The sequence below is a fragment of the Vipera ursinii genome (assembly GCF_947247035.1).
Source record: "Vipera ursinii genome assembly, chromosome: 1".
NCBI lineage: Eukaryota > Metazoa > Chordata > Lepidosauria > Squamata > Viperidae > Vipera > Vipera ursinii.
The window spans coordinates 326,911,192-326,937,041 of record NC_139512.1 but is presented as its reverse complement, the minus strand read 5'-3'; the positions used below and the strand labels follow the sequence as shown (position 1 = coordinate 326,937,041).

The window sequence follows — 25,850 nt, the reverse complement described above, 5'->3', positions numbered from 1 at the left end:
ATACATGAAGAAACTGCAGCTTCCTGCAATAACTCCAGCAATGCTACAAAAAACTGCGCTACTTGGAACATCTTACATTTTAAGGAGGTACCTGGTTGATACCTAGGATGCTGGCAGCAACCCGTGTCAACCATCAGCGCCAGTCAAACTGTTGTTCATGTCTAATGAATAAAAGATAATAATAATAATAATAATAATAATAATAATAATAATAATAATAATAATAATAATAATAATAATAATAATTTGTTCTTTAAATGTGATGTAGTTGAAAGCAAAACTGACATATTATTGCTTATTCTAATTTGTATATTACTGTTGGAATTATTGTAGTTGTCAGAGGGTTAATTTGGTTTTATAACTTTATATTTTTATTTTTGTGAACTGTGATCTTTGGATAGCAATTAGCCAATTAAGAAATAAAATCAAACAATACAATAACACTTTGTTGTTGTTAAAATGAGTAGAAAACCAAAAAAATGTTGCACTTAAGAGTTCAGTACATGGCATTTTATAACATTGATTGTTGCTGGCTTTAACATTTTCAGGGCAGATCACAAAGAGCAGGCATGTCAAACTGCCGGCCTGTGGGCCGGATGCGTCATGCCAAAACCGCGCCCACCGCATTGCCAGCAATGGGGAAAAAGTTGTGATACATCACACGACGTCACATGACATCAGAAGTTTGACATGCCTGCCAAAGAGAGTGTACACTGGAGAAAATATCAAGATAATTACCAAAGATAATAACAAAAAGTTTATTAATGAAATCCCAATAATTACAGCATTGGAGAGATCCCTCTCAGACAAGAAAGAAATATACAGGTACAGATTAGGTAAAACTTGGCTCATTAACAATAACTGTGAGAGGGATCTTGGTGTCCTAGTGGATAATTGTTAAATATTAGCCAGCAGTGTGTGGCAGCAGCCAAAAAACCCAATAAAATCCTAGGCTGCATTAACAGAGGGATACAATGAAGATCACATGAAGTATTAGTACCACTTTATAATGCTTTGTTAAGACCACACTTGGAATACTGCATCCAGTTTTGGTAACCACATTATAAAAAAGATGTTGAGAGTCTGGAAAGAGTGCAAAGAGTAATAAAGGTGATTAGGGACCTGGAAGCTAAAACATGAAGAACGGTTGCAGGAATTGGGTATGTATAGTCTAGTGAAAAGAAGTTCTAGAAGTGACATGATAACAGTGTTCCAATATTTGAAGGGCTGCCACAAAGAAAAGGGGGGTCAACCTATTTTCCAAAGCACCAGAAGGCAAGATAAGAATGGATGGATGGAAACTAATCAAGGAAACAACCTAGAACTAAGGAGAAATCTTAAGGGCCAGTGCTCATCTCTGTTTCAAAGCCGAAGAGCCAGCGCTTGTCCGAGGACGTCTCTGTGGTCATGTGGCCAGCATGACTAGACGCCAAAGGTGCACGGAACACTGTTACCTTCCCATCGTAGTGGTCCCTATTTTTCTACTTGCATTTTTATGTGCTTTTGAACTGCTAGGTTGGCAGAAGCTGGGACGAGTAACAGGCGCTCACTCTGTTACGCGGCACTCGGGATTCGACCCGCCAAACTGCCGACCTTCTGATCGACAAGCTCAGCGTCCTAACCCACTGACGGTGCTTTAAATAACTCAAAGACTATGTACAGATAATCCTTGATTTACAACAGTTTATTTAGTGACCGTTTAAAGTTACAATGACACTAGGTGCCTTATGACCATTTTTCATTTAAAACCTTTGAAATATCCCCATGACCATGTGATCAAAATTCAGATGCTTGGCGACTGGTTCATACTTGACTTTTGCTGTGTCCCAAGATCACATTAGCCCCTTGTGCAAACTTTTGACAAGCAAAGACAATGGGGAAGCCAGATTCACCTAACCAGTGGGTTACTAATTTATACTAACTTGCAGTTTTTCACTAAACAACTGTGGCAAGGAAGGTCGTAAAATTGGGCAAAGCTCACTTAACAAATGTCTCACTTAAGAACAGAAATTTTTGGACTCAATTGTGGTCATAAGTCGAGGACTAGTTTGAAATGAACAGGCAATTTTCTCACCGAGGTGCAAGACAGTCTGCCCTCGTTTTTTTTATAGAGTTAATAAATAACAATACTCCGGCCCTTCAAAACCAATTTATTTCATGAAGATGAGATACACCCAATGGCAGCACTACCGCTCTTGAAGAGGAAAAAGTCTTATTGGACGGAAGTCAAATTTTGATTTCAGCGCCATCCACTTTTCTCCGAGACAGCCTGAAATGAAAGAAAGCAACAACCCCGGCCGGACAAAAAAGAAACTAACCGCCTGAAAGACAGTCGCGGGAAAGCCAGCTTACATGTCACAAAGCTCCTCCCCTCGGCGCTATTTCCCGCGCGGACCCGTGGCCGTTCTGTCCAATCAAGAGTCAAGCAGCCATCAAGAGTTGCCTCTTCGAAACAGAGCGCGGGACTGCTTTTCTCCTGTCGGTTACTGGCGTGCTCTACTTTTTCACGGTTTTGCCTGCTTCTTGTCCAAGGCTTTCCCTCGCTAAACCGAGAGTAATCAGAAAACACGGAGGCGCCCTCATGAATATTCTCGCCCGATAAAAACAACGCGTATTCCGCGCACTATTTCCTAGTCTTAGGGAGGAGACAGAAGCGCATGCGCTTGTTTTGGCGGGCCAGGGTGTGCTGTTAGAGGGGCGAAGGGAAAAGAGTAGCCAAGAAATGGCTACTGGATTCGGCTCTTTGCTGCGCGAGTGCCCGCTTCTCCTGCCTCAGAACCGGGAAAAGAGTGTCTACGAGGGCTTCGTCACCGCTCAGGTACCGAAACACTCGCGGCGGCGAGGGGTTGGTGGCGGCAGCAGGTGGATTATCTCAGTTCCGGTTCATCCGTGGTTTTTATTTTTTTTATTTATTTACCAAGAATGTGGTGTGGCAGGTAAGGGGTAGGATGGTCCCTGAAAACCACCTTGATGTTTTCCGTGTTCAGTAAGGATTGTGATCCTGTGTTTTTTTCGGAAGCTTATCCACGCCCTGCCTTGGCTCTTTTCAGGTTGCAGAAAGTGCCCTGCCTCATGTGAAAGAGATACTTCATAAATGCCTGTTTTCTCTCTCTAGCATCTCCAGTGGCATGCACACAAAATAGAGATATTGTAGAAGGGCAGCCGTGCAAACCTCTGGTATCAGAGAAGAGCTGAAGTCCTGTAGCCCTGTTAAAACTTGCCAATGTTATTATTATAAGACATAAAATAATACAGTGAGTGACCTGGAAGTTTTGGGCTTTTCAAAGTCCTGGAGAATCCATAGGATTCCCAGCCTTAAATTAGCCTACTCTTCCAAATCTGTCCTCCAGATTAGGTGCACTGCAGCCTCTTTATTTTCTGCCAGGATAAGTAAGGCCTCTCTGTTCAGAATTATTATTATTATTATTATTATTATTATTATTATTATTATTATTATTATTATTATTATTATTATTAAAACTTATATACCACCCTTCTCCCGTAGGACTCAGGGCGGTTCACAAGGCAATTAAGACAATGTAACAATACAAAAGTTAATAACAAATTAAAATAAATTAAATTATCCTTGATTAAATCTAAAACCCTTAACTCTAATTAAAACCCCATATATCATGGGATATATCCTAGAGCGGTGTTTTGCGAGTTGAAATCTTAAGTGGTTGAGGTTGAGAAACTACTGCTAGGAGCAATAGCATCAAGGAAAAAATAGCTTCCTATCATTGGGAGAATGTCCTATAGAACGCCCTGTCATAGAAGAAAAGAGTATTATTTAAGTGCACATTACTTTTACTGTATTTTCTTTCTACTTCTCAAAATAATTTATATCACTCATTTTCTAAACAAACCCATCTATTTCTAGCTTACAAAATAAAGTAAACTTGAAAAAATACACTGTTTTCCCAGTGGGGGAAAAGGGAAGAAATATCCTTCCCTCTCCATGTAATGTTTTTATAGTTATTGTCCATTTATAATTTATATCTATGTCTATAATACATCTATTATAGTAAAAGGGATTTGTAAGTTCTTTTTAAAAGTAATGATATACTGAGTTATAGTTATTTGACTTTTGCAATTCACAATTAAATCTGCTTTTGAATTCCTAAAAAGGCTATTTAAATATAATAGAAGTGAGAGTTACAATATACTATGAAACTAAAGGCTGTAGGATACATTAATTGTACTTCTCTTCAGAAATTTATGAAAGTTTCTTTGCAAAACTATCATTTGGATGGTCTCGGATTCAAATGAGAGGTGGAGGAAGAAAGGGAGACACATTTAAGAATTTAAAGGCAGTAAGATGGAAGCTTGATTGGCACAAAAAGAAGGCGAGAGTTAGATTTAAAAAAATTAGACTTGTCTCTTGGAATTTGTAAGGACAGAGCTTAAAAAAATATAAACTGATTTTATATTAAGTTTTAGATCTTTAAAGGAAAACAAAATTAAGCTTCTAGAAGACAATTTTGAACTAAACTATAGAATCTGGGTAGGGACGCGGTGGCTCAGTGGGTTAGGACACTGAGCTTGTCGATCAGAAGGTCGGCAGTTTGGCGGGTCAAATTCCGAGTGCCGCGTAACAGAGTGAGTGCCTGGTACTTGTCCCAGCTTCTGCCAACCTAGCAGTTTGAAAGCACGTAAAAATGCAAGTAGAAAAATAGGGACCACTACGGTGGGAAGGTAACAGCGTTCTGTGCGCCTTTGGTGTCTAGTCATGCGGGCTACATGACCACAGAGATGTCCTCGGACAAGCGCTGGCTCTTTGGCTTTGAAACGGAGATGAGCACCGGCACCTAGAGTTGGAAACGACTAGCACGCATGCATGGGGGAACCTTTACCTTATAGAATCTAGATTTTTATAACAAAACATAGTATTTTAATAATTGTGGAATGGTTAAGACAAAAAATATTTTTCTGATAATTGGTGATTTGTTAAGATGAAAACTAGACTTTACTGATAAAACATAATGTTTTGTAATGAACAATGTAAGTTTTGTACACAAGAGAATTATTCTTTATTGAAATAGGGAATTGTGGGTTACCTAAAAATTAAGCTTTCTTTTGTACATCATAGGCTACTCTAGAGTATTTTATTGCAATTAGATGAAACTTAAAAACAGGATATTAATATTATTAGTGAAAATATATTGAAAATTCTGTTAATTGAGTAGAAATGTATTAATTTGATTATTTTGAGTAGATCACTATTTCTTTCTTCTTTCTCTCAGGACCCCATTCACACTATTAAAAATTATGGAGGATCCCAGAAAAAGCTTTTTTTATGGATTATATTCATCAACATTGACCATTTAAAAAATCTTGGTTTTGCTCCTAGTTTCTTTTTCTTTTCTATCATGTCTTTCCTTTAACAAATTATTGTTTTATATTGAGAATTTAGTGCCATAGTATTAGTTGTATTATATATACTGCATAGCAGTGGTCTTCAATATTTGTGGCTTGGAGGCCTGGCTGGTAGGGGAGAGGGGAACTGGTCTTGGTGAGTAGTGGGCAAGCTCTGGCCTGCCACTCGCACAGCCCAATTCCAAATAGGCCATGGACTGGGAGTGGGTTGGGGACCCCTGCTGTATAGGTTTTAAATAGATGAAATTAAATGAAAATTATTTTAAAAATGTAAAAAAATAATATTAGAGCATACCTTTAAAAGTCTCTGATATGCTCAAGCATGTAGGCTTTGTTAAATACATATATCTGAAAATATGCCTAATGTGATTCTGTATTTCCAGGGGAGAGATTTTCACATAAGGATATTGTTACCAATGGATCGTCAGTTGAAAAATGCTAGGTGAGGAGCATAATTTCTTTATATACTGTTTTAATTTCAAAAATAATTTCATTTTCCTACAAGGAAAGGAATGATCATTAATTTGACTTGAAGATATTTCCAATATTAGTGTTTGTTGTTACTAGTTAAGTTTAATGCTAGTTAACTCAAATATAATTTGTCAAGTCATCATTGCAATTTATGGGAATGAGAATATTTTCTAATTCTGGAGGCTAGAACTACAGAAATATAACTAGAAAGATGTATTTGGTCTTAGAATCAATCAAACTGAAGTAATACTCAGGTAATAACTGACCGTTAGAAAACTAAAATATTTTCAATGCTCTAGCTAAGAAAGCATCACCTTCCTTTCCCAACTTGACAGTAAGATATGCACTATGATGTTCTGATTCATAGTGCATGTTATTTGTCTGATGTATCTATTACATCAAGATACCCTCATTTTTCACAAATGATCTCAGATCTGGCTTGGTAAGTTCTGCATTAATGTATGGATATTTCTACCAAGTCAAGCCCCATGTTACTGCATCATTACTCTTACCAGATTGACTCATAAGATAACTTGTATGTCTCACCTCAGAACAGCCATGCTGTTTGAGGCATACTTTACTTTTTGAGTAGGCCAGACATGTTAAACACAAGGCCCGGGGGCCGGATCCGGCCCGCGAAGTGGTTTCATGTGGCCCACGAAGCCATCCTGGAAACAGTGAGGGAACAGCCCTCATTGCCTTGGCCCTGGCCCAGAGACCCTCCTTCTGCCAGAGACCCTCAGATCTGTCCCACTCCTGCCCAGGCCCCCATAGGCACCCTTGATGTGAACGATGTAGAGCTGGCCATACCCACTCAGTAAGCCATACATACTCTAGCCACGCCCACCCAGTAGGCCACGCCCACCTGGCCCCCTGAAGGCAACCGCAATGCTGATGCAGCCCTCAATGAAATTGAGTTTGACACCCCTGGAGTAGGCTGTATGCAAGGAGTTAAAGAATCAGCCCAAGTTTGGCTTTTTAGGGACTTTTTAACTTAAAGTTTTATAAATACTCACAAAATTGAGTTTCTAACATTTGATTAAATTACAATAAAACTTAGCATCCTTATTTAAGGAAGGGAAATGGGAAAAATTGGGGAAAGTAGGGCATGAGGAAATGTCTGAAGAAGTTTCAAAGATAGAGTGTTTCTAAATTCTGACATTGTTATCACCTTTTATTCACTGATATTTCAGAATCAGGGTGAGGTGGAGGAAATGTGTGGGGAAAGCAGGCTTTAGGGTGTTATTTTGTTTTGGGAGGTTAGGTGGAGGAAGAAAAAGTGCCTGGCCTTTTTTAATTTAGGTCTCCTTTATCATTTTCATTGGCCTCAATCCATCTTTTCCATACATGGAGCAAACTGTGGCATTGTTTCAAAACTTTTTCTTCCTTCTGTGCAAGTGATTTCTTTCTATCTACACAGACTTTACCTACTTGTCTCTATTCCTACTTTAGAATTCATTTACTGAGTACAATCTAAGGCCCCCTGAAAAAAATTATGAAAGTAAGGAATGCTACATAACACAGATCGGGGGCCATGCACCTCTATAAAATTATACCAAAGCAAAGCCAAAAATCAATTTCTGACATGGCTTTTTTAAAATAGTAATTTTATGAAAACTACAATTGCAAAGATAAAATCTAATACAAACTAAAAAATAAGAATAAAATAAATAGTTCAGAAAAGAAAAAATACAAAAAATGAAAAAGAAAGAAAAAATAATATAGTAAAGAAAAAGAAAAGAACTATATAAAAATAATTTCTCCTTTTACAAATATAAATAATTTTAATAATTTTCTTAAAACACAACAAATTATCTCTTCCCATATTCTATCTGTTAAAAAAACTTAATAGCTTAACAAATCTTAAAAGGTTGTCATTTCAATCTTGATTAGCAAAAGTTCATTAAGGCTTACCAGAGATAACATAACTATTTTAACTTTGATCAAATAAACTTATTAATAGTGTTGATCTTTAGTCTATTTAAATATTTTTTTCACAAAATTCTTCAAATCTTTCACAAGCCTCTTGTAATTTAATATAGAAAAATGTTCCACATCTCACTCTTGACTTATTGTTTATATAAAACCTGTTAATTTTAAAGACATTACTTTTTTATGTGCAGTGTAGCATCCTTTTCATATTATTCTTGCTTGTTCATTAAAACCTGGAAAACAGTATCTCTTTCCTTTCTGCTTTAGATTTCTCCTCCTTCAGTCTGTAGAATTCTTATGACATTATGTGATAGCTATTCATGTGAAAGATTTAAATGCCTGTATGAAATAAGACTAGTATTTTGGATTCAGAGGCAAGAAGTGCTTAAGAGTATACATCAGTTTTAATTAATTTTATTGATTAAATTGTACACAGCCCAGAGTCCCTCTCTGAGGGAGATGGGCAGTTAAAATGTGTGAAAAATAAATAATAAAATAAAATACTGGGGGGTGAACATAACATTTATCTGCAGCAGTTCTTATACCAGATATTTTTATTGAACAAATAGGAAGATCAGGGCTTCATAAGTGTTATCCAGTATACTGCTTTTTAACAGTATTTGTTCTTGCAAGGTCTAATGTGGGAAAATGAAAGTTACTGAAATAAAATGCAATAAATAGTTGTTTTCAAAAACCTGTAAAGTTCGCATTACTTCTACAGATTTATAGTGCTTCAGATCCAAGGCAAAAAAGTGCTTTAGGGTAGGCATGGGTCCCATACTGCTCCTGTTGCAGAAAAATAAACATTTGAGATGATAAGACACTGACAGCTTGTCCATGTCCACTCTGAAGCTACAGTATCACCATTGCAAGTTTTTCCTGGGATTGCAGAATTACCATGCCCGTGGTCTCTGAAGTACCTTTTCAGGTTTAGATCCATCACGCTTCACAGCCCTACTAATTTCCAAAGCATAAATTTATTAAATATATAATATATAGATAGTTCTCAACTTATGACTGGTCATTAAAGTCATGATGGCCTCAGAAAGGCAGCTTTATGGCCTGTAAAGCATTTAGAGTTGTCATAAAATGTCACAGCCTCCTGCCGCCATGGTCACAGAACTTTACATGACTGGATTCCTTAACAATTGCTTGATTCAATAGTACAGAAAGTTGAAAAATTGGGTCTGATCATGTGGGTGCCTTGACTTAAGACCAACATTCTGGTCCCATTTGTGGTTGTGAATTGAGGACTAGCTTTAAGCTTTACAGAAGTTTTACAAATGCTGTGCTGTATGATAGTGATTGGTTTCTCCATTTATAAATGTCTATAATAGGAAATTAATAGAATAGAATAATAACTTTATTTTCACTTTGAATGTACACTAATCGGCATACATTAAAATGAAATTTCATTGCATACAGCTCTCCAAGGGTCACCGCCTCCAATATACACTACATAAATATGACAAAAACAAATAAATACCGAATTATGTATATACCCACATATATGACACAGAGAAACAACACAGTCTAGTTCGGATTATGTATAGATGTGCATGGCATAAAGTATTGATGTTAACAGATGTTAACATATAAGATGCAAAGTACTAAATTATGGGCTATTGTATTTTATCTTTCCAATCTACAAAAAATACTCAAGTATATATCTTTTTCATTTGAATGTTAGGTTGCCTGGTTTAATTGATCATGAAAACATTTTATTTCTTATAGGATTCAGTGTAGTTGGCATCTGAAAAAATTGCTTCATGGATATCATCTGATTTTAAAGCAGGTATCCATTCAAACCTGTTTAAAAAAATATACAGTAGAATCTATATTTGAAAATCATGACTGCTATATTGATTTTATTGAAATGTTTCATAGTACATGGATTATGGGTTTTATCTAAAGCACAACAAATTATGACCTTAATTGTAAGGGAGAAACAGATTCCAACAGTGAAGGCTTCTTTGAAGGAGAAAAGTCAGTTCTGGAATCATAGCAAAGAAAACTTTATAGGAAATGCAGAGCAATTAGAGCTACTATCAAATAAGGAAATAAAGTGTCAAAAAATGCTTGAAAGAATAGCCAGTGAGATAGACAAAAATAAAACTGAATTATATTCAATCAGAGATCAACCAACAGTATGTTTTGTGAAGTTGTATCATGTTAAAAATAGAAAAAAAAGGGGGGGGATTAAAAGTGACCACAATATTGTTTCCCCAATGATGCATACAGGTAGTCTTCAAGTTATTACCATAATGGAGCCTGCCCATTAGGTTGGAGGTCAGGACAAGTATTAAATAAACTGCCTCAAATAATGACCAGTCAACCCTGTCCTCCCCAGTGTACTCATTAAACAAATGTGTTAGCTGATAAGTGGAGCACAAGTGCCTCTGGTGGAGAGATTCTGGGAGGCCTAGTGCAGGCACAGGACCTCCCTCACTCCCTGAGATACTCCATGCCCTACTTCCACTCCTTGAGTAGTATATATGTCCACACACATTTGTCTTGCCAGAGAGAGACAATGGGAACGAAAAACTCTTAAGCATGCCTGCCTTTCCTGGTTTTGCCAGTACCTTTCCTCCTGCCAAGGTGCCGCTGTCTTTCGGGGGCAAAAACATAAAGTAAAATAAAATTGGTTCCTTAGCCTTTCAGAGCTTTTGCCCAATTAGTTGGCTGATGATCAGCTGGCCAGCTGGAGACTGCAAACTTCTCCTGGCTCTTGCTAGAAACCAGACCAGCTTGTGTCCCATTTTGCTGCACATGGCTCAACTTTTAGAGATGAACTTTTTTCAGTAGCTCCTCAAAGCAGAAATCTGCAGAACAATTTTCTTTGGTTGCTTCCTCAGTTGCAAGCCAGACTGGTGCACGTTTGGCTTGCAGAGTTGGAGAGCTGCGCGAAGGGAGCACGAGGCCGGTTGGGGTTCCGGGAAGGAGGGAGGAGGAAAATGAGAAAGAAGAGAAAGAAAAGGTAGCAGGAGGAAGAGGAAGCAGGACCAGGAAGAGGAAAGGAGGAGGAGGAAGAAGAGGTATCAGAAAGCAGGAGGAAGAAGAGGAGGAAGGACACGGAGCCCAGAACTGGCAAGCTAGTTACAAGTGCAGCTGGCAGGGAACCTTTGCACTGGGCAAGACAGCTTCTGCCCCAGCCCTGCCCCCTGCAGACTCATTGCATGCCTATTGGTGGAAGACGTGCCTTTAGTTCACCCCCAGCTGCGTGGCCCGGTACCTATCCACAGACTGGGGGGTTGGGCACCCCTGCTCTAGTAAATTACTTTGGTGTGCATTTAACCTCTGTTCCCTGTTAGATTTTTTTTTCCATAAACGCTTTCAACCTCTCCACTTTTCTTAATCAGGAGCTCAAAAAAATCTGTGTACCTAAATCATAGGGGGATTTGGAGGGTAATGGTTGAAATCCAATCAACTGGCAATGTCTGTTCTACTGACTGATGGTCATAATATGGTAATCCATGGTACCGCAGAGAGATTTAATTTAATTTAATTTAATAACATTTATATACCGCCCTTCTCCCTGAGGACTCAGGGCGGTTCACAGGGCAGAATAAAATAGCAAATACAAACATTAAAAAAAAGATTAAACAATTGCCCTAGTTAAAAACAATGGAAATACAGCGCTAAAAACCCCAAGAAAAATTAAAAAACCAAAGATAAAACAACCCCAGCAATCCCCATCAGGCTAGGCCAGCTTGTACAAACAGAAATGTCTTAAGATCGCAACGAAAGGAGCGAAGATCGGGCGCCATCCGGAGCTCTACCGGTAGCTGATTCCACAGCTCCGGAGCGCCCACAGAGAAGGATCTCCCCCTGGGGGCCACCAATCGACATTCTCTGATCGGTGGCACCCTGAAGAGGCCCTCTCTGTGGGAACGCACAGGGCGCAGGGAGCTTGATGCCGGCAGCAGATGTTCCCTGAGGTACTCCGGCCCCATGCCATGGAGTGCTTTGAACACCGTTACCAGTACCTTGAATCTCACCCGGAAGACAACTGGCAACCAATGCAGCTCACGGAGCAGAGGTGTAACGTGGGAGTATCGGGAGACTCCCAACACCACTCTCGCGGCTGCATTCTGTACCAGTTGGAGCTTCCGGGTGGTCCTCAAGGGCAGCCCCATGTAGAGAATGAGGGAGATGAGGGAGCCTTGAGACAGAGGTAGATGTTTAACTATTTATCTCCTTCTAAACTAAACCCTAGTGCTAATTTCACACTTTCTGATGTGAGTCTTCAACCTCACTTTAAGAATACCTGTTGCCAGGTAAATATTTGGCGTAATATAAAAAGTATTTGCATGAAATCATTAACCAAAAAAATGTTTTTCAGAGGTTGGAACATTCTTCAGATTTAGTCAGTTTCATGATAGAGTTGAAGACTATTTTGGTGAGTTACAATTTTGCAGAGGACTACTGATATCTGTTTATCATTAATGCTATAATGAACAAATGATCCTTTTCATTAATAAGCTTAATACTTATATTTTAAAATAAAATCCTTGTAAGAAATAGTTATCTCTACAGGATAACGCTACTGCCTGTAAATTTCACTTTTCAAGTCAATAGTTATAAATATAACCCTGCAAAACTAGTTGTTATAAAAGTCATTTTTATGATGTTGAATAGTCAGTATCCAAATTAGATAGTTGTTTTGTTAACAATAAATAATCTTCAATTTTTCATGGGTAGGATCAATATTGATAAGACAGGACAAGGAGTACTTGTACTGAATGTCCGTTTTTCTTCCTTGTTATGTGCTTATTAAGGGGAATGTGAAGCTATCTGAATGTATTAGCTTATGTATATATTTACATTATTGAGCACGCCCATTTTGGGCACCATGGATCAGTTATGTGGAAAGAGGTTTTTCCGCAGACTGGAGGGGGCGTGGTTTTGTGTGCTGCCTGCATCTTGTGGATGGGGCTTTCCTTGTTTGTGCGGACTGGTTGCTGGCATGCCGCGGCCCTGTACTGGTCCACAGACCGGGGTTTGGGGACCCCTGCAGTACATGATTCTGATATAGGGGTATATCTTTGGTTTTAAATCTTGAGCTAAGATAGGTGGCCTATAAATTTAACAAACAATAAAAATAAACGGCTTTAATGTCTATTCTGATTTTATAGTGATAAGTAGAAATAGTAATACCTTTAGTAAAATGAAGTCTGGTGACAGGTTCCATAAGAACTATTTTCATTCATGTAATAAATAAAATATGAATATTTCATTTACAGCAAACTTCACTGCTTCGGTGTCTTTTCCCCTTTTAATTCCTTTTCTAAGTCTGTAAATAGTACTTTGCTTAAAATGTTTAGAGTATAATTATTACTTACTACAGAGGATTTAACGTTTCTCTTTAGAGCATAACTATTTTGCTGCTCAGAGAATGCCATTCACAGAGGTATTATTTGTAATAAATACAGCATATAATGTGGTATAAGTGTACCTTTTAGATAGTTCTTTTGACATTTTTATCATAGACTTTTCCATATCTTCCATTATTTTATGACTTTTCAAAATTATTAATTCTTTTAAAGATTGATTGCTCCCTTATTGTAGCACTCATATAGCCCTTAAAAGAAAAATATAAAGAACCACGAGCAAGGCTCATGTTAACTGGTCCCTTAACTCCTATGAAAAAGCCTATCTTTTAATTATTATTTTGTATGTTAATAGTTTTCTAAGGATATGCCCTCCCCTCCCTGTGCTATAAAATTCACAACTTTGTACCTTGATTTTAGAAAAAAGATTTTATAAAAAAAGATTAAAGCAAAAAAAGCCAATTTTGCCCCACACAGGACTATTGAATGTAAAAATATAAATGTAAAATCGCTGAATGTAAATTCAGCATTGTAATGCTGCATAGTTTGTGGTTTGCATGAGCACATTACCTAGGGAAAGCACTGTATTTATTGCAGATAATCCTTTAAAAATTGAACTTTTAGAAACTGAACTGAAATTGGATGTTGTAGTCTTCTCTGTTGTTAGCCATCTTGAGCACATGAGTGGTGATAGAGGAAAAGAATGATAAGAGGGGAAAAATCCAATAAATGTTATGAGATTGTATTGTCACATTACCTTTAATTTATTTAGATTATCTTTTATTCTCAAATATAGTCACCAAAAATTCCTTCTCAGGTTCATTTTTTTTAACTAAGTGCAATTAAAAATCTCCACTGTACTAGAGGGATTGTGCTGATGTTGAGAATTTTCTATATGTATCTTCCCATTAAGACAGCCATTCATTTAATGGATCCCTTTCTTTTTAAAGTGTGCTTTTAGCCAGAGTGTGTGACTATTACCATTTTTTAAACTCTGATACATACTTCATATATATGCATATATGCATCGGATAATACCTGTTTAAAATGTGGAGGGGACTGCTAGCCAAGTGTTTAAAAGCAGTTTAATGGATTAAGGTTTTTCCTGTTTTAGCCAAGAGACCTTGCTGCTATCCATCTAAAATGGCATGACTAGAAGCGCAGCCAAATGTTATCTATGAGAAATGAACCCAACTGAATTGGGTTTACTTTCAGGTAGTTGTGTATTTATGAACTTATGAACAATTACCTGCCCCTAATCACATTGATTATTTTCAAGTTTATTTCTGAGTAATGTGAACAGTTGTAGTGTATGTCATACTGAACAGGAATATAAGCAGAAATATTTCTGGTTTTAATTGTAAGATTCATAGGCAGATTTGGTAGATGGTTAGATAGACAGACAAGAACCAAGTTACAAAAAATGAACTTTTTTTTTTACAAATAAAAACAGGAACTTGCTTTGAAAAATACAGAAGAATTGTGTGCTCAACCACCTCCACAATATTATTCTGGCCTCATCGGAGAAATTGAAAATTTGGGATGGAATAAGTATTCATATTTATTATCTTCTGCAAATACCAAAAAGTTAACCTGCCAGCTTTTAAAATACTTTTATATAGTACACTGGATTTTGCTCTGATTATTTCAGTACTTACAGTTTTGCTTTTTAAAAAGTTGTAGTTAATCAATATTTAATAAAGTTTAAAATCATAATATTATATAAAATGTCATTTATACTTACAGTCGCTCTACTTCTGAATTTGATTATTTAGAGCAAAACTCCCACTTCAGGATATTTAGGATATTAGTATTTTGGGCTTCTTGCTCTGCACTTAGGGAACTGAAATCTAGCTTAACTTTTGGCTTACAGGAACTTAGTCTGACTCCTTTCCAATTCAGCCTGATTTCTGTCAGAAAATCAGAATGTTTTTAAGGAAGAATACTGTTAAAATGTCACTTTTTAAATATTCTGATACCCTGCTTGATAGGATAAATACAAAGATAGTGTACAGTATATTGCTTCGTAGGAGCAATCATTCTGTTTTGGAAAAGCAGATATAATATACCATGATGTGATCAACTAGCCTTTAAATGGTGGTTTTACATACCGGCATCTTGGGTAATCCAGCCTATTCCATCTTTAACTATGGGGGGTGAGGTGTTACCTCCCGTAGATAGGGCTCGCAACTTGGGCGTCCTCCTTGACTCACAACTCAGTTTGGAAGATCACATAGGAGCTGTGACCAGGGGGGCTTTTGCCCAGGTTCGCCTGGTGCGCCAGTTGCGGCCCTATCTGGACCGAGATACCCTACGTACAGTCACTCGTGCTTGTGACCTCTCGAATAGACTACTGCAATGCTTTGTAAATGGGGCTGCCCTTGAGGACCACTCGGAGGCTCCAGCTGGTGCAGAATGCAGCCGTGCGAGTTGTGATGGGGGTCTCCCTATACTCCCATTTAACACCTCTTCTCCGCGAGCTGCATTGGCTCCCAGTTGCCCTCCGGGTGAGATTCAAGGTGCTGGTGATGACCTACAAAGCCCTAAATTACATGGGTCTGGATTGTTTACGGGAGCACCTTCTGCCAGCATCAACTTCCCTTCGTCCAGTGTGCTCCGACAGAGAGGGCCTTCTCAGGGTGCCATCGGTCAGGGAGTGCAGGCTGGTGGCCCCCAGGGGGAGAGCATTCTCTGTGGGTGCGCCTGCCCTCTGGAATCAGCTCCCTGTAGAGCTCCAGATGGTTCCCGACCTTTGCTCTTTTCGCCATGACCTGAAAACCTGGTTATTCGAGCTTGCCAGCCTGCACTGAGGGATTGGGATTTTAAATTTTAGAATTTGATTTATTTGGTTTGGGGCTAAATTTAATTTAATTTATTTTTAACTTTGTATGCCATGTTTTAATTGCCCTGTACACCGCCCCAAGTCCTTTGGGAGAAGGGCGGTATATAAATCTAATAAAATAAATAAATAAATAAATATATTTCTACCTATCTCACCTTACTTACTAATTTTCAGTTTTGACTGCCTGGACTAAAATAGTGCAGACCAAAATGCACAAGGAAAAAAAAATTACATGGACAGGCAGGTGGGAGGAATAACAGATGGGTTACAATTAAAACGTTTTATCTGCCATTCTCCCTCCCAATTTTAGCTATTGCCATTTTGAATATATACCACTAGAATGAATTTTAAAAACTAATGCTGTGTCTGGGCTATTTCACTTGTTTGAAAGAACCTTTTGTTGTCTATAATCTATTGAGAGAATGAATTTTCCATGAAATATAAATATCATATGTTAAAAGCTAGCTTTATAGCTCCAGGCAAAACAGTGTTATGAGAAATATGCTTAAAAGTATAAACCAGTATAGTATGTGTGTGTATTTATATCTATATCTAAATAACCACTTGGTAGTTTTTTTCCTGCAAATGTGTGGTCCACTCCCCCCTTCCCCCAAGATCAGTATATAAAAAGTAACTGCAAAAATGAATGAAAATTTTGCCAGGAAGTGTATATGTAGAGAAATAAAGGCTGACAGAAGTACACTTTATATGCCAAAGGTTCCAGTGATAAAAAACTGAAACGTGTTCATTTCCACAGCATGAGTTCTGACACACAGTATAAATAACCCAGAAGTATATGACTGAATCAAGCAGTAAATTTATAACAGCAAAAAGGTCTGTCATATAGATGATTTCCAATTAATATATTTAGAATAAACTAATAGAAATGAATTACTAATAGAGTTACATCATAACTTGTTTTTTCTTCTTCTTGTAGGGTTGTGTTTATAGATCCTGCTTTTAGTACCATCAGGTTAAAAGCTGAAGATTCTTCTGGTCGGGATCATCAAATCACCTTGAAATTAAATTCAAAAGTAAGAGTTTTTAAAATGTTGGGAACAAACCATAACCTGATGAAACTGCCACACATGATTTTTATGGATGTTGATTAGCTGAAAAATCATATACAATCATTTGTATTTTAAGAATTGCTTTTACTTTCAGTTTAAATTATGCAGTACAGTTGAAACATATAAAGGTTTCTAATATAAAAAAAACTAGTGGGAACAAGAGGGAATTCTGGATTTTGTCTGAGGAATTAATGATCCCATCTCGGCAGTCTAGATTGATATGAGAATTAGGTTTCTCTATTTCTATTCAGTCAGATTTCAAAAATTTATCTGAGGGTCAGTTATTTTACTTAGAGAGCAAATTACAAAATAGATGATATTTTAGGAAGAGTAGTGCTTGAAAAGCCATGCCATATCAGGATTATTGCAGGGAAGGTTGTTAGGAGGTAACAAATTAGGGGATGGATGTTGGAGAAAGACGTTATGGAAAAGAGAATTTGAAAAGGAGTTGCAAGAATCTGGACACTTCAGGAAATGGTTCCCAGCCAAGACATTGTTGGATAATGATGGAGGTGACAGCCAACTCTTGGCAGTTTCTTCCACAAAGGTAACTGGAAGGAAACAGTGAGAAAACAATGTAGTGATTGTCATTGTTGATCACACAGCCATAGAATGCGAGATGGGCAGCAAATAAATTTAATAATAATATTAAACAGCAAGTTTCATCTCTGCTAAAGAAGTTAAAGAAACAGTGGACCACTTGGTTAACTGCTGCAAGAAGATTGCACAGACTGACTACAAACAATGACATGACAAACAGAATGATCATGAGTGGGCAAAAAAGCAATGAGAGCAGGAGTGACTTCCGACTTCCTTCTGACTTCCACAATGACTTTCCTTAAAGAAGCTGGTAGGGAGCATTGAAAAGGATAATCACCTGACTGTGGTGATGCAGCAATATTGAAGTGGGCACGGCTTTGCTAAATTTCAATTGCAGGGGAGCCATGGTTCCCAAATTTTGGATGCACAAGTTAGCTTATTTGAGGTAAATTGATTCAAAAATTGTTGCCTATGATGTACCATTTCACCCTACTGAAAGTTGCAGACAGACACAAGAATTTCAGTAGTATGTTTCTGCTGGTTCGGCTTGGGTGTCTAGAGAAGCTCTTGTGAAGTAAATATTAATACAAGAAGCCCTTCCTTAAGAAATATTTGTTCAGTGACTATTTGAAGTTGAAACAGTGCTGAAAAAAATAATTTCACAGCTCGTTTATGACCTTTGTAATGTCCCTCAGTCACATGATTGCCATTACAGTAAGTATGACTTGTCCTATGCCTGACTTGTGTTTTCTTTTTCTTCCTTTCCTTCCTCCTTGCAGAGCAGATTGATAGGGGAGGATGGGATTGCAAAAATGTAAGCTGTTTGCTCTTCTACATTTCAAAAGCAAGAGACTGGGAGCTCCTGGCACACTACAGAGTTTATAGTATGCTCTAGGAATCACTTGATCTCCAATCTTTCTCCTCTGCTGGGGAGCAGGGGAGGGAAAAAAAGCAAGCAGTTTCTATAGGGAATCCTTTTGTCTGAATCCTTCACGGTGGCTAGTGCAATTGCATTGGTCTTGATTTGTAGAAGAGCAGACAGCCTGCTCTTGAAATAATTTTCTCTCCATCTCTTCTTTGCCTTATCCTTCCAAACCTCCCCTCTCACTGTTTGGTTCTGATAGACGAGGACTCAGAGTGGTTTAACAATGAACGAGTTTATTGAATACACAAAGTCAACTGTCAACTGTCAAATGTTGCAACCTTATATAGGGGTAGTGTTTGAAGTGTAGCCAATCGATGGAGCTTATTTTCCCGCTCCTAGGTTATTGCAACTAATGATTGCACCTGGATTTCCCGCTCAAACCCTGCTTATTCTGCAATCAGCTAATTCCCTTATTAATAACTATTTACATACACAACACCCCTTACCCCCCAGTTGTTGTTAACTCTTTACAAAGTCCCTTAAATATTTTGGTGGCCTATGTATTCTAGTAGGGTATCTATTACTCTGGCTGCTGGGGACCCCTTTTCCTGATTGACCGCTTGGCTGCTCGTCTGTGTTGGACCTAGGCTCTGGGTTACTCGACTCTGATGTTTCCCTGTTGCTGTTTTGTGCATTGGTTTGTGTTTGAAACTCAGTAGTCACTGGCCTACCTCGCAGGGGTACCACCCAATCTATTTGACTAGATTGTTGTTGTTGTGGGGATGCAGGGGAAGAGATGTTTTGCCATTCCTCTACCACGCTCTCTGGCATGTTGTTATTAATGAATCTGGATGTACTTCCTTCCCCAATTGAGCTTTGGCCCCCCTCTGCTGGTAAGCACCCACTCGATCTCTTCCTCAGCTGATCTGTGTATTTTACAGATCCTATTCCCTTCCCCCTCAATAGTGTACGACAGAGGTCCTAAAATTTCAGTCACCACCCCTGGCAACCATTTGTCCCCTTGGGCGTAGTTCCTGGCCCAGATCAAGTCCCCCACTTTAAATGTTCTGTTAGGAATGTCCAATTCAGCGCTTGGAAGAAGTCTGTCGGGGTGTAGTCTGTCCAATTTGGTGGTTAGTCTCCGTCCCCACCTCATTTCAGCTGGACTTTTCCCTGTAGCAGAACATGGGGTCGTATGTTGGGCCAACAAAAACTCGGCCAGTCTCTGATGCCAGTCACCACGAATGATTCTTTTTAAGGCGTCCTTGGTGGTCCTCACATTCCGTTCAGCCAAGCCGTTGGTGGATGGGTGGAAGGGTGCTGATGTCCTGTGCTTAATCGAGTTGGCCTTGAGGAAATCCTGAAATTCAATAGATGTGAATTGTGGCCCGTTATCAGACACGATTAAATCAGGCAACCCATGAGTGGCAAAGAGGCCCCTTAATGCCTGTATGGTTCTACCTGAGGTTGCTGAACTGACTGGTACTACCTCTAGCCATCTAGAGAAGCTGTCAACCACTACCAGAAATGTTAACCCTTGGAAAGGCCCAGCAAAATCAATATGAATCCTGGACCAAGGATTTCTAGCTAACTCCCACTTATGCGTACGGATGTGTTGTTGTTCAGGCCTAGAGCGTTGGCATAGATGGCAATTGGCAACACATTCCTCAATGTCCTTGTCCAGTCCTGGCCACCACAAGTGACTCCTAGCCAACGCTTTCATCTGTACTATTCCAGGATGTCCTTCATGTAATTCTAGTAAGATGGCTGATTTGTGGATTCCTGGAATAACCACACGATTTCCCCAGAGTAAACATCCCAGATGAACTGACAGTTCATCTTTCCTTCTAAAATAGGGAATGTATTTTTCATCCGGGTTGGCGTTTGGCCACCCGCTCAGGACCCAGGCCATTACTCTCTTTAAAGTGTGGTACTTATTTGTTGCCTCAGCTATATCTTTAGCAGTTAGGGGCCAATCGGGAATATCCTGTAGGGACATTATCTGTCCCGCAGGTGCAGGGTCTTCCTCTGTTATGTTTAGGGGCAATCTGCTAAGGGCGTCCTCATGTCCCATGTCCTTGCCCGGTCTGTATTGGAGGGAGAATGAGTATGCTGAGAGGAAAATGGACCACCTCAGCATTCTAGGTGACATTATTTGGGGAGTCTGTTTATCTGTGGTAAACAGTCCCAACAGGGGCTTGTGGTCTGTCAGTATAGTAAAGTTCCTACCATAAAGGTAGTCGTGGAACTTTTTTACTCCTGCCACTATTGCTAATGCCTCCCTGTCTATCTGAGCGTAATTCCGCTCTGCTTTGGTTAGTGTGCGTGAATAGTATGCAATTGGTCTTTGTATTCCTTGTTTGTCTAAGTGGCTGATTACAGCCCCTACACCATAAGGCGAAGCATCGCACGCCAGGTAAATAGGTTTATTTTCTATAAAGTGGGTTACAGTTGATTTACTGGACAAAATGTCCTTTAGAGTTTGGAAACTTACTCTGTGTTTGTCTAGCCATTGCCAAGGAGTCTTCTTATCTAAGAGTCTGTGGAGGGGTTCTGCAATGGCAGCCTTGTGGGGCACAAACGTGTGGTAAAAGTTTACCAGTCCGAGGAAGGCCTGTAGTTCCGCCTTATTCTTTGGTTCTGGGGCCCATTTAATTGCTTTAATTTTGTCAGGGGTAGGGTGGATTCCATTTTTGTCAATTCTAAACCCCCAAAAATCAGTGGATTTAACCCCTATGCTACATTTTTCTCTTTTTAGTTTCAATCCAGTCCTCCTAAATCTACCCAGTACCTGTTCCAGCCGCTCTACTAACATTTCCTCATCTTTTCCAGCTATCAGGACATCATCAAAGTAAGGGCATACTCCAGGTATGCCCTTTAAGGTCCTCTCCATCACTTCTTGGAAGATGCCTGGAGCTGCTGCAATACCAAATTGCAGTCTATGGACTCGGAACGCCCCCTTGTGGGTAACTATTGTCTGTGCCTCTGCAGCCTCTTTAGAAACAGTCAACTGTAAGTACGCATGCGCCAAGTCTAGCTTGGCAAACATGGCGCCGTCCTGGATCGTGGCGAGGACCTGCTTCACCGTCGGGACCGGGTAAGCATGCTTTTTCATTCCCATGTTCAGGGTGGCCTTATAGTCAGCGCAGATTCTCACATCCCCATTGGGTTTGAGGGGTGTGACAATCGGCGTTTCCCACAAGCCACCCTCAACAGGTTCTAAAACCCCTTGGCCTACAAGCCTGTCGAGCTCGGCCTCGATTTTTTCCTTTAGGGCGAAAGGTACCCTTCGGGCCTTAAGCCTGATCGGTTTTACAGAGGGGTCTAGGTTAAATTTAATTGGGGGCCCTTTGTACCTACCCAAAGACCCATCGAATACGTCTGCAAATTCATTGCAGACTGATTCGAGGGTCTTATTTTTAATTACTGAATTTATCCCCCCGATCCAAATGCCCAGGGCAGGGAACCAGTTAACCCCTATTAAGCTAGTCCTATGTCCCTCCGTGACTATTAATTCTAAGACCCCCTTAAATCCCTTAAATTTAACACTAAGGCTGACCTTTCCTTTTATTTTTATGGGGCTTTTTTGGAAATCGGTTAATTGAATATTTGTTGAATTAAGTGGAATTTTTCTTCCACTTATTTGTTCTATCCTCTCAAGGGTTTCAGTGGAAATTATTGACACTGAAGCCCCTGAGTCTATTTCCATTCTGCAAGGGACCCCTTGCAGGTGGACTGTGATTTTTGATTTTCCTCCAGGAAAATTGTACCTTTTTTCCTGTCTCCTCCGGCTGACACGCGCCACCTCCCCTAGATTTGGAATTTTAACCCGGGGTTTAGGGGTCTCCTTGCCACTTAAACTAGGGGTTACCTTACCCTCTGCCCACACATCGACTTCGTGGAGGCGGTTGTCACGAACACGGCTCCTACAGATGGCCTGAATGTGGCCGGTCTTGCCGCATGCCCTGCACTTTGCGGTACGGAATCGGCAAGAGGCGCGGGGATGGTTGCCTCCGCAGCTGCCACACCGGTTCTGGTTGTCCGTGTCGCGCGGTCTGGTTGTGGTGTCCCGCCAAGGTCGTTGTGTCGCCGTCGCTTGTCTTTGCGGAGTTGCGGGTTGTTGACGACGGGCAGGTTCAGGCCCTTCACTTGTCTTGGCGCCAATTTCCCGAACCGCCTGGAGACTTCAGCGATATCTTCTTCCCATTGCTGGTCCGCCTCCCCGCAGTCCACATAGCCCTCTTGGTTGATCTCGGACGATGCTGCCATGCTACTGCGGGGGGGGGGGTCGCGATACCCGGTTGATTCGTACGTTAAAAGTTCATCGATCACCTCCTGCAGATCGCCAGTGGGTTTGGATATAATTCTGTTTTGTAGCTGCTCGTCCCGCAAGCCCAGTACTACACGGTCACGAATTCTTATTTCAAGATTATCGTATTTACATCGTACTGCGGCTTCCCTGACGGCAGCGACAAATTTTTGTATGGATTCTCCCGGCCTCTGGTTTCTTTTCTCAAAGATGCGCCGCCAGAATAGTTCGGATCTCCTAGGTGTAAAGTGGACCTTTAGTTTGGCTAGGAGATCGGCATACGGCACGCTTGAGACCGGTTGCGGTTGACACAGTCCGACAGCGACTCGATAGACCGGTGTGCCGCAAATCGTCAGTAATGCTGCCGCTTTTTTCCGGTCGTCTGTGATTCCGTTCACTAGCAGGAACCCTTCGACTTGTCCGACGTATTCTTCCCAATCTTCGGGGAAGTTTGGGTCGAATTCCTTCAATGACCCGATCTGCGCCATTCGGAGAATTTTTCTTATTCTGCCGCGGCCGCTCGGTTGACTTTGACACGTTTCCGAATTTGCCGCCTTTGTGCGACAATTCCGCCGATTCTCTGGTCTTCTGTCTATCCCACCTTCGTCGCCAATTGTTTGGTTCTGATAGACGAGGACTCAGAGTGGTTTAACAATGAACGAGTTTATTGAATACACAAAGTCAACTGTCAACTGTCAAATGTTGCAACCTTATATAGGGGTAGTGTTTGAAGTGTAGCCAATCGATGGAGCTTATTTTCCCGCTCCTAGGTTATTGCAACCAATGATTGCACCTGGATTTCCCGCTCAAACCCTGCTTATTCTGCAATCAGCTAATTCCCTTATTAATAACTATTTACATACACAACACTCACAGTCCCAATTAGGCTCCTTAAGCAAGGGCTACCTGTAAAAAGGATTTAGTCAGAAGGCAGCCCTTTTCTCTGAGCCCTTGCACAGTGGAATATATTCTCTAAATATATGCTTAACTACTATCCTTCTGATGCTTTAGCCATTCTTTCTTAGTTGCACTTTGGGCTGGAATGAATTATTAAAGACAGCTAGCTTTGTGGCTTTGATATTAATTTGGGATGAGGTGGGGCATTAATTAGGGTTAGCCTTTTTTTTTTCACCACTCAGAATCTGTTGGTAGAGGTGGTCTACAAATGCTCTAAGTAAATGAGTTAGATAGCCTTATAATAGCCTTATTAACTAAGCAGGCTCACAAAGCAGAGACTTGATTTTACGTAACAGTTCATAAGTGCAAAACAGTGGGTAGAACTGTAGTCTAGATCAGTTGCAGAAAGCACTTTATAGTGCATTCAGATGAAGTATTCTTAATTTGTCATATACATATTTTTTTTCTGATCAATAATATAGAGTGAACATTTTAATAAAATCTTTGTTCGATGTGTTTATGTACACTTAATTAAATATTATCAAATAAAGTTTTAAAATGCTTTCTGTGTCTTTTGAGGCAGTACTTACAAAACAGTACTTAAACCAAGAACATTCAAATTCAGTTTCTTCTTATGCTCTGTTTTATGTTATCCAAGATGAAAATATTGGCTGGAAAGTTATTTTAGTTGCAGCTTGCAAAGAACAGATTATGCAAGTATCTAGTTGAAACACATGATCATCAATCAACTCTGTTTCACAAGATTATAGTGATGAAAGAATCAATTGTGTTTGTCCTTTTTAAAAATGTGTCTGGCATTTAAACTTGCCACTGGAGAAAATTAATATATGAAACGTGTGCTTGATGACATGAGAATTTGATTTGTAGTAATTTGTGTAATAAATGTTCTGAGCAGTTCATTCATATGTTACATTTATTTAAAGAAATAAAAGCAATATGTTTTTGTGGACAATTCTGCCAAAGTGAAATACATTCAAGGGCTATTGATTTCAAAAGAAACTTAAGCATATGTTAAACTGAATTCTCATTGAAATCAATAAAGTTAAAATACCCTCTTGTCTTAAAGTATTCTAAAATTATAAGATGTCAATTCAGGGAATCCCTTACATTTTTAAATGTTTTCAATGGAACAAATAACTATGTGGATTTAGAAAGGAAATTGATATAATTCTATCATTTGCTTCTTCCTATTCCATTAATTTATGCTGATTTCCCCCAGCTTCCAAACATTGTTTACAAGCACAAACCCTAATGGAGATTTATAAAATGATGCATAATGTGAAAAGGATACATAGAATTTTATTTCCCTCTTCCCATAATGATGGAATTTGATAAATACAGTTATGGCATTGATTATCTGTATGGGAAGAAAAGTGAAAGAAACTACTTTTATGCTGCTCTAAGGTTAGATGAGGGACAATATCTTAAATTGTTTTAATCGCTATTAAATATGTTAATATCAATTTGGTCTGTCAGTCTGTCATAATTACAGAAGTAGCATTTGAAAATCAGCAAAAGGGAGTTGTGTTCATGCCATACTTCTCAGAAGTAGGAGTTCACTGATTAGAATTGGGGCATTATATTTGAAACCCTTTTATTTAATACTAAAATTTCTTAAGTTCTTAATGTTTACCTCTTGTTTTACTTTCTAGTATTAGTTACTACAGTTTTCACTGACAAGCAGATCCTGTGTATGGAGTACACTATTTCAGAAGAAAGCAAAAATTACTTCAGCAGGATTTATAGCCAATGCAATTTTAATTTGCATAAAGATGTATTTTGTGTTAAAGAGGAAGCTTTGATATTTTGCAGTTTGGGAAACTCAAAATATTTAGAATAAACATTTTCAGACATGCATGATACTAGTAAAATGAGACAAAATAATATTTCAAATTAAGCAAGCAATACTTTAAATGATATTTTGTTTGAAATATTATGGTCTGATTATTAAAAATATTGTATATTTTAGTTCGTTTAAAGAAATAGATACTGTAGAAATCTACATCAGAGTGAAATGATACTAAATGAAATGATTATTTTTTTAAACTTTGGAATATTTGAATGATGTACATGTTTACATATTTGGTTACATATTTGATAATGGTGATTAATTGTAATTCTTAAATTAAAAGTAAAACTTATAAAGACACATGGAACTACTAATTTTGTTACATTTTTTATCAACAAAAGTTATTTT

At 39.0% G+C, this 25,850-nt stretch overlaps 1 protein-coding gene across 1 annotated transcript in view; it reads left to right on the top strand.

Moving 5' to 3' along the window:
- Positions 1-2,703: 2,703 nt before the first annotated feature.
- The window catches only part of FANCL (FA complementation group L), a 49,980-nt gene continuing 26,833 nt past the window's right edge, over positions 2,704-25,850 (top strand). Inside the window, exons 1-6 of the mRNA XM_083379598.1 lie at positions 2,704-2,818; positions 5,760-5,818; positions 9,514-9,574; positions 12,122-12,178; positions 14,563-14,660; positions 16,889-16,985. Of these exons, the coding sequence (XP_083235724.1) occupies positions 2,723-2,818; positions 5,760-5,818; positions 9,514-9,574; positions 12,122-12,178; positions 14,563-14,660; positions 16,889-16,985 (468 nt within the window). The 5' untranslated portion in view covers positions 2,704-2,722. The remainder of the gene's footprint in view (positions 2,819-5,759; positions 5,819-9,513; positions 9,575-12,121; positions 12,179-14,562; positions 14,661-16,888; positions 16,986-25,850) is intronic.